Raw genomic sequence first — 14,154 nt, 5'->3', positions numbered from 1 at the left:
GTCAAGGGCTCATCCATCTGTGGGCCATGTAGCCACACATTTCAGAATAGATTTTGAACCAATAGGTGACATGATATGGGAGTCATTGAAAAACAAAATAGTATTCATTAAAAAAATATTACTCTGCATAGACAGGAAAATGTAGGAAAGTAGGAAAATCCTATGTTAACTGAAGGTAAAATGAGTGGAAAGACAGTAAAGAGGAGTTTGTGATCAGTTGAATATGAATACAGTATTAATATTAAATAATCCTGTTTTCCACTTTAAATCATACATTTATTTTTTTTCAGATATATCAGATTTCTAAAGTAAAATAGCGTCATTTAAAGTCATTACATATAGGACTTACTATAATTTTACAGGTTACTTAAAACTGTAAATATTAATAATTAGTGGATCGCAGTCAGAGGCATATATCACACAATGCTACGCAATTTAGAAGTAAATTCTAATATCAATAATCTCAACTTTTAAAATAAAAAAAAAAAAACATAAGCGTAGCAATGGCGCCCCGTAGTGGACAGCACACGGCATCCGGTTTTCGGCAAACTCCGACTTGAGTCGTGCACGTACGAAAAAGCCCGAGCTGGAGCGGAGCTGTCCGGAACATCCGGCTGTAGCTTCTCAACATAAACAGCTATGGCGGAGGCAGCAGCAGCGTCTACGGCGGCTCCAGGAGTAATAGGAGGTTGGACCAAACACGTAACCTGCAGGTAAGAAAAGACAAGCGATTATTAAAATATGGGAGATGATTATATCGTCTATCACCGCTGTTTTGACAGCGGGCTGGCGAGCGACTGACAACAGCGTCTTCTCGACTCAGCTGTTGGTTAGCTAGCTGTACCAACGTTTGACTAACAGTGGTGTTATGTTTTCTGTGTTATGGTCACACATCAGATCGCAGTGGGAGGTTAGCGGCCAGTTTACCAGCGACGTTTTAAATAATTAACACGGTTAGCTTTCATGCCTGACAATAACGTTAGACTACCTAAAACAGCTGTCTGACAACACACATTTAAAACCCTGTAGGTTGATGTTAATTAGCTGCTCAGAGACTCTCAATAGCTACACTTTCACTTTAAAACCAACGTCAAACCGACACTGAAACCAGCGAGTTTAAATATCATAATGGTCACAGCACCTGCTACCAGACTACATCAGCTAACGTTATGAGTCCAATTGTTTGCCGAGACCGTGCTAAGATTAGCTTGTTTGCGTTACCAGTATACAAGTGAAAGAAAGCATTCAGACTCTCCTTGCTTGGATCTAGCTTGGCTGTTCGGTTTTTTTTTCTTGTTGTTGTTGTTGTTTTTGACTTATTAAAGTTTGACATGCGGATTTGAAAATGGCAACTTTCCTGTTATTTTTGTATTTCAGATATTTCATGCATGGACTTTGCAAAGAAGGAGACAACTGTCGATATTCCCACGATCTGACCAACAGCAAGCCCGCAGCCATGATTTGCAAGTTCTTTCAGAAAGGAAACTGTGTGTTTGGGGACCGTTGCAGGTAAAAACAGCTCAAATTTAAGCTGTTATAAATACAAATACAAAAAAAAAAAAAAAAAAAAATAGTCACATGTGGATGTTTGTTTGTTTTTGTTTTTTCTCAATAAAAGCTTGGATGTTTGTACTCAACTGGCATGTTCAAAGTCAGTTGTCACAGCTTGGGAAAGTGCTCCCAGTTGTCAGTTGAGCTGCATCACAACTTCCTTTCTAAAACTGGCTGTGCTCTCAGCCAAGTGACAGCACAGCAACTCTGCTTGGCAGGGTTTCTCAGAAGTGTTGCAGTTTGCTCCTTGAGTGGCTCTGACACCTGAGACTGCTGCTTCCTAATGTCAACATGTTGTTTGGTCTTGTGTCTGCGGCAGCTCCATGTTTGTCTGAGGAACCACAGTCGCTGGTCTGCTGTCTGCTGGTTGTAATCGTGTAATACATCCATATATGCTATATGTGTTAATGTGCAAGTCTTTGTTTGGAGAGCTAGTTTGTCTTTTAACGTGCCTGTCGGTGTAAGCTTCCTTCTGGCAGTCTCACCTTAGGCCTCCGTTGAGATGAAGTGGATAACAATTCTAATACAGACATGGCCACTTGGCTTATTATAGCGCCCCCCCTTCCTCCCATGACCTTCTAGTTTAAGTGCATATAGACTGGCTAATGGATGGAGGGCTCTTCTTTTGGGACAAACATGTTGTAGACACTTTGTTAAGTATGATACATGAAACATACATGAAACATGATAATACATACATAATAAGCAAATCAGTCCATTATTTTACCTGCCAAACTCGGAATAATATCTGTGTCCATTTTGTTTTGAGAGTTGTGAATGTTCATTTAACTGCACCGTGAACAATCAGCTGGATTTAAAACTTGCCTTTGTCGGGTAATCATCAGCTATGTTATCATTACATGCGTGCGGACTGACTTGAAAAGTCTAAACTGCATTATCGGAGAGTAAAAGAGCAAAAGCAGACACAGTGTTCAGCGATGGAATGTCACACAGGGGCAACTGTGGACCATCTCTGCAAGCTGATTTTTCATACAGGAATTAAAGCCTTGTGAACCTGTAGAGCTTCTTGTAAAATCTAGACCACTGCGTGTATGCTTTCAAGATAAGACATCAGTGTATATATATGTAGTAAATGGGCTTAAACATGCAGTGGTATGGTCCTTTTGAGAAAATGAATTAGGCTCCCAGTGTGTTGTCAAGCATGAGTGTACCCAGACAGCGGCAGCCAGCTTGTACAGACAGTGTCTGCTCCATGTCTGGCTTCAGGAGCATCCCCATAGTTACCGAGGCACTCGTAGGACCACCCCAGCAGCACCAGGGATGCATTAGTTACTCACACACTTGGATCATTTTTCTGAAATACTTGGCCTGTTGCCGGTAGGAACCCTTTGGTTGAATGTATATATCACTAAGCTGTTGTTGTTGTTGTGTTGATAAGTCACATTCCTCCATCATTGTGATGGAGCTGCAGTAAGGAAGGTGTCCTCATTATTTCGGTGACCCCCGTGGGGCTGTGCACCCAGTATTAGGAGTCCCACAGAAAGGCTTTCGCTGTGGGGGCTTATTATGGTTGAATTCCCTGAGCTCTGTCTATTGTGATGGGCTCTGTCTCGCTTTCTCACTCTGTGTCTGTGTCGCTCTCCCTCCCTCTCTCTCGCTCTCTCTCCTGCAGCCCCCAGGGCCAGACAGAGTGCACTGCAGCCTGCATGGCAATTGCATAACGTTCTCTGTTTCCCTCCTGTTCTCTTTCTGTGAGCTCCCCCCCCCCTTCCCAACCCCCGCACTCCCCCCCCTCTGTGCTGTTGCTGGGTTCCCCAGGTTCACTCCACTGCAGCACCCTCCTCTCTCATTTATTTATGCGTAACTCCAGCAGCCCTCCTCCTCCTCCTCCTCCTCCTCCTCCTCCTCCCCTCCCTGCATGTCCGGCGCTCCAGTGGCTTTCTGGGAACAGATTGGTTAACAGTGTGTTGTGCAGGTGCAACAGGGCTATCAAATCAGTCTCATAAAATCAGAATATCAGTCACATAAATGATTGGTTCTCGCAAATTGATTAACCATCATTTTTGGAGGATTTGAATTAATAATTAAAATGATCAAAATAAATGGAAAATCCAGTTAAATTATTAGCGCTTAAATTTGGTTATAATGAAATTATAACTAGGTGTATAAGGCCAATGAAATAACAGTAAAATGAAGGCAATAGGAGTATACTCTGGCTGCAGTGGGTATTGCAGCTGAAACCTGCAGGACAACAGTTTATTAAAAAAAAAACCCAATTCATTAAAATAAGAGCGAGAAAGAAGCGAGGGAGAGCGAGGCAGGCACATAGGTGAGAGATATGTGCATAAGTGTAATGTGCAGGCGTACGGCCAGGCGCCGACGAGAGTGGGGGTGCGCACACGGAGGGAGTGTGTGGGTGAGGGAGACAAAGGATCGTCCAACTTAAGGTTCGTCCCAACTAGGCCTGTACCCAGTGAATCCTGTCCAACCCCCCAACTAGCACTGAAATCCCTGTGTTTTGAAAGAGTGTGATGAGATTAGAACAAAGGGAGTCATAGCAAGAACAGCAGACAAGTCAAATAAAAAAAACACTTTCTTCATGTTAACTGAATACAACACTAAGACAAAGTGTGCTCAGATGCCAGCCTTACTTGGGGTTGTGTCTTGAGTGGCGACCAGTGGTGCATCTTTTATTGTTTGGAGAACAGTGTGGAGGGGATGCAGGTCCAGGGAAAAGCGTTCTTTCCCCTCCACAGCTCCTCAGCGGCTCAGTGATCTTGAAGGAGGGATCTGGTTCACCTTCTCTCTCTGTGAAACTGTCTGAGCTGCAATATAGTTAAACAGTTTTCAGTAGAAGTTGCAAAATGCACAAGGGAAAGTATATTAAACCTTTCGCCAGAGGTCCAAGCGCAACTTGTTGTCCTTTGTTCTTCTTCTTCTTCACACATGTTGAATCCACCGCTACTGAGAAAGAATTCAGATTTCACCTACATGATTGTTTGAAATACACACTAGCATGTGCTTTGACACTTCCTCTCTGGGCCTGGTCGTCATGCAGCTTCTCTGCTATAGATATCTCAGCGAGCTGGACCGTACTGACAGCTGAATCATTGGTAAGCATCCGCTCACCATGTGAGTTGCATTTAAGCGCTTCTCACTTCTGTGCGTGCGAAGTCTGACAAACGCCACATGACAAAACTGTGCACGACCAGAGAGCTCATAAACAAAAACAAGTCGACTTAACGTCGCCACGCAATACAACACGATGAAGCTTGCGAAGGCTGCGACAACCACCGGAGAATCTGCCCGGCTCGACTACACAAAAACAAAGCAGTGCATCACAGTAACTGCCAGTCTTCCCATAGACAAGAAGATTACAGAGGTAATATTTCAGAAGAACAGATGAAATGTTTTTAGTAAGCGGATCAGCGAGAGGAGGCTGTAGAGATGCTGTACCAACCAGACCCCTTCTGGACTCCTAATCTCCCCCCACCCCACCCCACACACACACACACATACACACACATACACACACCCATCCCCCAGACCCCCAACCTGCTGTTAATGCTGGCACTAAACTCCAAACACAAACATATTTGCTGGGTCCTCACAATCAACATGGCAGCTAACTAACATACTTGCTAGCTTGTTTTTCTGGTGGAAGTGTCAGAATTGTGATTTGCATGTGTGTGTGTGTGTGTGTGTGTATTTGCTGTGTGCTAATGATGGATGCTGGGTGTGTACGGGTCTAGGTTTTGTTGTGTGTTATGAATAATTGTAGAAAAATTGTGCTTTATCATGATGTATGTTTGCTTAGAGATAAAAAAAAATAAATCCACACACTTTTACCTTTCAGGCGAAGGCCATTCAGAATAGAGTGAGAATGATCACAGCCGAATCTGCTGGAGAGGGAAAAAAAAAAAAAAAAGCACATGAAAGACAGGACCCTGAATAATCTGCACAAGTGCAAACATGTTGATAATCTCTCTGGATTAGTTTGTATTGTTGAGGTCCCACATACAGACAAATAACATGATATGACACCGCACTCGTGGGTGCTGAAGGACGCTCTGCTTTTCAGGTTGTGAAACTTAAGACTAGTCATCTGTAATCCTCTGCACCTAAGAACGGCCCGGCATGGCAAAATTCCAGTTTACATTCCTTGTTCAGTGCTTATTAGGAGGAGAAGGAGAACCAAACTATTCTTTGCAGTAAGAAGCTTTAGGATGAACAATTGAAAACACTGTCCCAGGTCCTGTCCTCGACAGAGGCCTTATCAGACCAAAAACAAAGTGAATATACTGAAGGTCAAACTCAGTACAGTGCAGTCGCTGATCCATTGTGTCTCTCTGTATTTTACTGAAAACACTGAACACGATTACCAATTGGCGGATGATGTCTGGTAAACTACAAACTCGTGTTTGCGTTTTACTGTATTAATCCTGGTCCTTCGTGACTCCTCAGGTATGAACACTGTAAACCGGCAAAAAGCGAGGAGCTGTCAACCCCCCAGATGCTGCCGCTGCCCTCTGCCTCGCTGGCCGGCCCATCGGAGCCAGAACCCAGCGGGCCAACCCCTGGCCCAGGGGCACAAGACTGGGTCAACGCTGCTGAGTTTGTTCCAGGACAGCCATACTGTGGACGGGGTGAGAGACCCTGATACCGATACTACAGACACAAATGTCCTCTCGTCTGTATGTTGTCTGCCTCCGGTGCGACTGTGTGTGAGCCTTCTGGTTTCATGGTGATTCTCCTCATTTGCAAGAATGGGGCAAAAGCATGTTAGCGTGAGACTTCACATAAATAAATGTTTGTAAAAATGTTTTTTTTGTTTCCCCTCCATAACGATGGGTTGCCCGTGTCGTGTCCAGGTGAGCAAGTGAAGGTGGAGAGCTCCGTCCCTCTCATCGAGGAGATTGACAGCGATGCGGCCCTGGACAGCAAACAGTTGAGGAAGCAGCTCTGTCCGTACGCCGCCGTCGGCGAATGCCGCTACGGAATCAACTGCGCCTATCTCCACGGCGACGTGTGCGACATGTGTGGCCTTCAGGTGCTCCACCCCACTGACAACAACCAACGCTCCGAGCACACTAAGGTAAAGCTTACGCACACGACCACGCTGGGGTGCGTTCACTGTCCCCGCCAGACTGAGTTCACAGGTGACTTCAGATGCGTCGTCGTGGTAACCTTTCTGTAAGGCAGCTGCATTCTGAAGAGGCATTCGACTCGGTTTGACCATTTAACCGTTTCCCTCTCTCCGAAAAGGCGTGCATCGAGGCCCACGAGAAAGACATGGAGATCTCGTTCGCCATCCAACGCAGCAAGGACATGATGTGCGGCGTGTGTATGGAGGTGGTGTTTGAGAAGGCCAACCCAAGCGAGCGCCGCTTCGGCATCCTCTCCAACTGCAGCCACTGCTACTGTCTAAAGTGCATCCGCAAGTGGAGGAGTGCCAAGCAGTTTGAGAGCAAAATAATCAAGTGAGTCGCTTCCACATGACAAGTGAGGGGAGTTTTTCTCTGGAACACCTGTATCTGTTTCTTATGAGACACTGAAGTGTCCTTGGTTCCTCAGCAGATACAAGGTTCCATCGCTATTAGGCTAAAGGGTAAAGGATTTTAGCTCTGGTAGATTGTCTCAGGAGCCTTTTTTTTTTTTGTACTAATCCTAACACTACTTGAATCTAATTACAACTTCTTTCTCATTTTTCGTTGCAGATCTTGCCCAGAGTGTCGAATCACGTCCAACTTTGTCATCCCGAGCGAGTACTGGGTGGAAGACAAGGATGACAAACAGAAACTCATCCAGAAATACAAGGATGGCATGGGGTACACAGACCATTTACTATACTCAGGGACCATAGAGGACACATACATACACTCACTACACAACGCTCAAGCAGTAACAGTATTCTGAATAGAAAGCTATTCAGAAAAAATCTGCATCTTGTGGGTGGTTGTAATCAGAATGGTCACAGGAGCCGGGTGGTGAATCTGCGGGAGTGGGCAGTAATGGTGGGAACCTCTGCAGGGAGCAGGGAGACGCAGGATTAAAAAAAAAAAACCTTCACTCCGAAACACTTAAGGAAATTCGGTCTTCATTTAATTAATTCAAAGCTCCACTGAGAAATGATCCGTCTCCTAAAGACTGATTAGCGTCTCTTGATGCCCGTGGGTTTGTTTTGCTTTATATTTTGAGACCATTAAAACAGATGTGTGTATTCTCCGACGCCCCCTCCCCCCCCCTGCCTTTTTCTGTTCTCCAGGAGTAAACCGTGTCGATACTTCGACGAAGGCCGTGGAACGTGCCCTTTTGGCTCCAATTGCTTCTACAAGCACGCGTTTCCTGACGGCCGGCTGGAGGAGGCTCAGCCCCAGAGAAGACAGACCGGATCCAACAGCAGAAACCGGGTAAACACTGCTAAAACTCTTGTTACTTCGAGCAACAGGTTCAGGTGTCGCCCTCACGTTCCCAATTCTAGTTTAGCTGCTCATGGGAACACTGTCTAAAGCCATTACTATTCTGTATCTCTGCTCGTAACAACACCAACAACACCTCCTGAACCGTAGCACCCTCTGCTGGACGTGGAAAGTAGAAAGTGTAATTATATGCAGGGACCAGAAAAAAAACGATAACCCTGTCCCACCCTCCTCCTCCTTCGGCTTTCAGAACTCGAGGCGAACGCCGCTGTGGGACATCTACGACGAGCGGGAAAGCACCGACTCCTTCGACAACGAGGACGAGGAGATGGTGACGTTCGAGCTGAGCGAGATGCTCCTCATGCTGCTCGCCGCGGGAACCGACGACGAGGTGACAGATTCAGAGGATGAATGGGACTTGTTTCACGAGGAGCTGGACGATTTCTATGAAATTTACCTATAGCAGCCCCGCCCACTAAACTTAACCCCCCCGCCCCCCACCAACCCCATGTATACTAGACACTAGAATGGACTGTCTTGTGTGAGTGATGGACAGTAGCTTCTTCCCCACCCCACCCCCCTTGTATTGTGGCAGTGCCTTTAAGCAGGCCATTAATAAATGAACTTATAAAAGATAAAAGAAAAAAAAAAAAATCCAACAAGTCAGTGCGCTCGTGCTAAACATTTTCTAGACATCTATCCTTGTGATCTTGTGCGGTTCATGTTAAAAGGAAAAAGAATAAAATGAACTCGATATAAGATTTAACAAAACTGATAACTTTCTTCAAATACTGCTAATAAAAAAAAAACAAAAACGGTTAAGTTCATTTGTGGGTGTGGGTTTGACTTGTTTATCATCTACCCAGGTGTTTGTACATAATACTGAGACTCTGAGGATGCACTCGAAACTTACTCAGCACCATTTACTGTAATAGTGATGGGCATGTTGTAAGATTTTACATACGGTTTCTGAAGGCCGGAACTTTTTTTTGTTTTTTTTTCTTTATTAAAGTTGCTGATAGCCAATATATTGTGCTGATGTTTAATAAATTTACCATAATCACTTGTCATGTTGTACTGAAAAGTATTTACTGTATCCCCCCCTAGAGGTCTATTCTTCCTTAATTCAGGATTTCAAAAAAAAAAAACAAACAAAAAAAAACCCCCCAAACCTTTCATGAAATATTTAGATCATAATGGAACACAAACTGTCCATCAAAGCCCAAAATATAGTCGTGTTTGTGGGTCGTATTAAAGCAGGGACGAATGCTAAGCCCTGATCCTGGGATGGCCATCTTTGTTACTCGGGGGGGCATTTCAGTCACAGAGCGGCTCGTAGAATTAGTTACCGGAAAGAGACAAAAACAAAAGTCAGAGAGTGTAAAAGGATTTCTTTTACACTCTCTGACTTGGAGGATATGGAAACAAATAGGGGTCAAGAAGATCTGAAGCTTGCTGAGCAAAAAATCTGCAAAAACTTTGGAGCTCTAGTTTTACACAACTTTTTTTTTTTTCCTACACATTTATAAAGATGTTAACAGGGTTGATTTGAGCCCACAGTGCTGCCCACTGCTGACTGGAAGTTATATTACAGCGACACTATGCTGAATACTACTGAACACAATGGTAGTCACCTTCATACACTGTATGTGACGAATTTTATGAGCTGCTCGGTGACTGAAGTGTCTGGGTTACATAGATGGTGATCTAGGACCATAATGCATTGTGTGACAGGTCTTGGAACAGGGCTAGTAAGCCCCCCCCAACTCTCTCACAAACATACTGCCTTTGGATAAAGAGTGATTTTACTGTGCAACTAAGGTCAAAGGTTATGTCAGAATTTTCCAGGTACTTTACTGTGATCAGACTCCCATCTGTAGTTTTGCCAAAAATAAAAAAAAAATCTGATTGGCCCCGACACATCAGTAAACTGTTACATTAGTCCAATAAAGACAAAATAAAAAGCTCCTGTGAAATGTTTTTCCCTCCCATCGTTCTGAATCTCAGCATCCAGGAACATCTGCGGTACCAAAAGCCAAGTCCTTCCTCTCAGCCAGGCTAAAGAGTCTACGCTCAGCAGAGTTACAGTGCTGAGGAATCAAGGAGCTGAGACGCTTTTTTTTTTTTTTTAATTTCCCTCTCTCTGCTGGCTTCACTGAGTAATGCATTTTAAGCTTTGCTGCTAAGATGGCTCATCTACTGACTCTTGATAGCTGGTCTCGACCTGTTGAACTCCATTGGAATGCATATGTTTATACTGAAATGTGTGTTTTCTATGTTCCACAGCCATCCATCTTAACTTGAAATTAAAGTTTATTATCAATCTCTGTGCTGCGTGGAGTCGAATTTTTTAAAAAATATCTTTTTAGGTCCTTGTTTTGGTTTTATTAGCCTTGTTTCCAGTTAAAAAAAAAAAACAAAAAAAACAAACTCTGATGAACACTACCTGCCCAACACCGAGCAGCAGACAGATGCAGTTAGAGGCTAACTAACTGGCACCTTAATGGGGGTCCTTCAAAAACGCCTGATCCTGTCTTGAAGAGGGTTCCCTACTTTTCCTCTACTACTTAAAGTTGTTGTACTACTTACATAATAAATTCACGTTTCAAAAAAAAAATAATAAAAATAATAGTCTAATAGTGGTTCAGAACCACTAGCAGGTTACTCTGGCCCCTGATGCATCTGATGAGGATGAGGGGTCCAGACCTGGACCCAATGTCCAGTGATCTTCCCAGTGCAGGTAACCAGAGCAGGTATTCGAGTCCAGCCCCTGAGATGCTTCATGGACTGACTCCACATGAGGTAACCCACAAACAGAAGCAGGCTGCAGGGCCCCAGCCCCTGTCAGTGAGGAGTCCACAGACAAAACAGCTTTACACCAACCACACAACTGTGGAACTTTTCTTCAGCAGCCTTGGCCTGGTCACTGAGAGACACAACTTCCACCTGAGAGACATATGGAATGTGGACAAAAACTGGTGTAACAACAGCTCAGTCACCAGATCGTGTTGTTACATGTCTCAAGTCAGTCAAGTGATGTACTTGTGTCCGTCGCACACATTGTGCAAGAGCTGGGAGATGCACTTCCCCTCCTCTTTTGATGTTACAAGGAATACTTGATTCAGAGTGAGTCAACGGGGAGTGCTAGAAGCTGTAACGCTGCAGGAGGGATACAGGAGGAAGACCCATCCATAAGATCCAATAATCACTTTGCAAAACACGCAAAGGTCATCCCACAGAAGAAGGTTCACATGGATGTCAGTGAAAAGCTACTGACTTCTGTAAGGAAAAAGGGGAGCTAAAGGAAGTGTCCCCACCAACCCTGCTCTCCAGGGTGAGCGAGCTTCAGCTGTCACCACTGTGATTCACAGAGACAGAGATATTGTCCTGGACTGTTATTTAATTTCAATAAACTTATACCAAAGTCTGCCAAACAGCAGTTTATATTATAACTGAACAAGCATCACGTGAACATGTGATGCAGTTATTTTTAATTAAGGCATTTGTGATATTATTGATTTATAAATTAATAATAGATTGGACAACGGATTAATAAATATTGGATGGAGGATGACTGCTGTATCAAAAAGCAGGAGTGGTCCATTGCATTAGAAGTCCGTGCCTTTCTTTGCGCATGTCTCTGTCTCTCTTCCTTTTAAAGCATCAGGAAGGAAGAAAAGGGGGAGAAAGGGAGGCGACCGCAGAAATACAATGATCTCTGAAACTGGGAACGACAATCTGAAGGCCGACTATCTCCGATACGAAGCGAGCTATTGCCCAGACTCCCCCGTCTCATCTTCTCCGGAAGCCGGGCAGCTGAGCAGGAGGCGGGACACCCAGACCACCAGCGGCAGCATCATCCCGGAGGAGAGCGGCAGCATCCAGCCCCTGGTCTCCTCAGCCGCGGCCGCCACCTGCATCATGACATCGGGGGAGTTCATGCAGACCGCTCCCCTGCTGGCGCACAAATCCAAGAGAAGCCTGCTGTACAAGGCGCTCTGCTTCCTCCTCCTCATCTTCCAGGGCGGTATTCTGGACTTCTACCTCATCATCTTCACCGACCTGTACTGGTGCTCATGGATAGCCACGGACCTGGTGGTGATCTCGGGCTGGGGGATTTTCTTCATGAAGAACGCGCGGAGCAAGAGGGAGCGGGCCTGCGGTTTCCACCAGAAGAGCTCCATCTTCGGCTGCAACCTCGGGGAGTTCACCTACGCCTACCTGGCCTGGCTCATCTATGTCATCGCCTGCACTCCGAAGGTGGTGCTCGTCCTGGAGACCTCCATCCTGGACCTGATCGCGCTGAAGGTCCCGTGCGGAGTGACGGGCTTCAAAATCATCATGCTGCTTTCCGCGCCGCTGCTTTTCTGCCTCATCAACTCCATCATTGAGGATTTGAACGGGGCGACGCGGCACCACTCCCAGAGCTGCTTCATGAGCACCTGCCTGGACCTGCTGGACAGCTTCACGCTGGTGGAGATGCTGCTGAAGAACGAGATCCCTACCGTGTACCTGAAGTACACCGTCGTCTCGGTGTATTTCGTCGCCCTGGCCGTGCCGGTGATCTGGCTCTACGAGCTGACCGCGTCGGAGCTGCGCTGTCGGTGGCTGTGGGCCCGCTTCTCCACGGGCCTGCTGGTCAACGCGCCTCTGCTGGTGGTCAGGTGTTTCCAGGTGTACGTCTACAAGATGCCGGTGTCGGTGTTCATGTTTAAAAACATCTTCTTCCTCGCGTGTAAGTTCCTGGAGCTGGTGGAGCAGTGCGTGGCGGTGCGCGGGGTCCGGAGGCTGGCCGGAGGCAGCAACGCGGCCCAGTTCTCCCACTGCGTGTCCGAGAACGACATGTGTCCGCACGGATACGTTAATACCCTGGCTGTCACCCAGTCCTAGAGCCCGGGATGAGGGGCCAAAGATGACGGGAAATTGGAAAATCCACCCAATCTCTTCAGACAGCAGTGTTTTTAAAAAACTAAATTAAAAAAACTAAACCTAATTATACAAACAGACTAAACTTAACCAAACTGCAGAAGTATTGATTTTCTCAGTTACCTCTCAAGGTGAGTTGAGATTTTTTTTTGCCTGCATTGCTCCAGTGCTCAATATAGTGGCAGGGGCTGGATTAACTAAGGGCCCCGAAGAGGCAAAGAGTGAGCCGCGGGCCCCCTTTTTGAGCCCCCTGTGTAACCCAGTTTGAAGTTGATTTAACACTCATTTATTTAAGGATATGCACCATGTAAGACAGAGGACCAATCCAAAAGACAGGTCTTGTAAAGGGACCGTGGGGGCCCCAATAAGGGTTCGATGGAGGTGAGCTATATGTCCCTGTGAACCCCTGTGAAAAACTGTCTCTGTGAGTTCTTTAGATCGATCAGAGGGGACAGGGGACATCTTTTGTGGACAGAGATTTTTTGCTTTAAAGCTTTTAAAATGTGTTCGAGCACCAACCGAATTCCATCCACCTCCTTTGTATTGGGCACAAAGGCAGAAATCTCAGAGATTAAATATACAACTGTTAGTGCAATTCAGTTATATATGTGTTCAGTTATGTAAGGTTTTTTTTAAAAAAAACCTTACCTGTTTGGGCTAAAAACTCAAAAAGCCTCTATTCTCTTTTTGTTTTTGTTTTTCAGTCTAATATGAAATAACAGCATCATGTAAACAGCCTGTCAGCTCTGCTTTACTAATATGTGTTTCTATGATAAGTTATCTTACACACATCATATTTATGCCTGGGCACAGACCATCAGCTGTATTTAAAGTGCTGCCAAGTACCAGCTGCAGGGGCCCAATTAACCTGATACGGAGCCAAGAGGGGAACTTAAGCTTTTGGGTCCTTACTGGGAAAGTAGTTCCAGCCCTATGTAAACACTGGGCCCATCTATAATAAAGGGATAAACATGCAGGAGCTACCTTAAGGTCTTAGTGGTGCATGTTACCAAACAACTCTGTAATGTAATTACCAACTGCTTGGTAATCCAACCATGACCAGCTGCTGACCAGTGTTTAACCAGTATAGCCACACTGGAGTTATGGTGGAGTTAACATTATGTGATGCAACTTAAAAAAAAATAAATCTATAGATTTGATTATTTTTGGCTAAAGCCTTTTCAAAGCAGTTTGATTCTGTTTACAGCAAACTGACTGAACCATCTGAGGTTTGGACTCGGAATTAAGAGAATGGGTTTTTCCAATTTTTGGACCTGTCTGGAACGCATCATCTGTA

The 14,154-nt window shown here is 45.2% G+C and overlaps 2 protein-coding genes across 2 annotated transcripts; both read left to right on the top strand.

Moving 5' to 3' along the window:
- The first annotated feature begins 581 nt into the window (after positions 1-581).
- mkrn1 (makorin, ring finger protein, 1) lies at positions 582-10,258 on the top strand. Its single transcript, XM_041029806.1, has 8 exons — positions 582-713; positions 1,378-1,509; positions 5,977-6,158; positions 6,384-6,607; positions 6,778-6,992; positions 7,230-7,340; positions 7,778-7,922; positions 8,182-10,258. Exons 1-8 carry the CDS (start codon positions 640-642, stop codon positions 8,392-8,394), a joined length of 1,296 nt encoding a protein of 431 aa, XP_040885740.1. The 5' UTR covers positions 582-639; the 3' UTR covers positions 8,395-10,258.
- A 364-nt stretch (positions 10,259-10,622) lies between these two features.
- On the top strand, positions 10,623-12,821 carry tmem121b (transmembrane protein 121B). Its single transcript, XM_041030680.1, has 2 exons — positions 10,623-10,911; positions 11,593-12,821. The coding sequence occupies exons 1-2, from the start codon at positions 10,623-10,625 to the stop codon at positions 12,819-12,821; spliced, it is 1,518 nt and encodes a 505-aa protein (XP_040886614.1).
- The last annotated feature ends 1,333 nt before the right edge of the window (positions 12,822-14,154 follow it).

This window comes from Toxotes jaculatrix, chromosome 22, assembly GCF_017976425.1.
Source record: "Toxotes jaculatrix isolate fToxJac2 chromosome 22, fToxJac2.pri, whole genome shotgun sequence".
Classification (NCBI taxonomy): domain Eukaryota; kingdom Metazoa; phylum Chordata; class Actinopteri; family Toxotidae; genus Toxotes; species Toxotes jaculatrix.
The sequence above is the reverse complement of the archived record's forward strand: the minus strand, read 5'-3'. Positions and strand labels throughout refer to the sequence as shown.

What these genes read in the sequence shown, in the direction of transcription:
- mkrn1 (XM_041029806.1), top strand. Translation starts at nt 640, where the DNA reads ATGGCGGAGGCAGCAGCAGCGTCTACGGCGGCTCCAGGAGTAATAGGA. An exon ending in AACGCTCCGAGCACACTAAG is followed by an intron (nt 6,608 to 6,777) that starts GTAAAGCTTACG and finishes CTCTCCGAAAAG; the next exon opens with GCGTGCATCGAGGCCCACGA. An exon ending in TTTGAGAGCAAAATAATCAA is followed by an intron (nt 6,993 to 7,229) that starts GTGAGTCGCTTC and finishes TTTTCGTTGCAG; the next exon opens with ATCTTGCCCAGAGTGTCGAA.
- tmem121b (XM_041030680.1), top strand. Translation starts at nt 10,623, where the DNA reads ATGAGGGGTCCAGACCTGGACCCAATGTCCAGTGATCTTCCCAGTGCA. An exon ending in GAATGTGGACAAAAACTGGT is followed by an intron (nt 10,912 to 11,592) that starts GTAACAACAGCT and finishes TTCCTTTTAAAG; the next exon opens with CATCAGGAAGGAAGAAAAGG.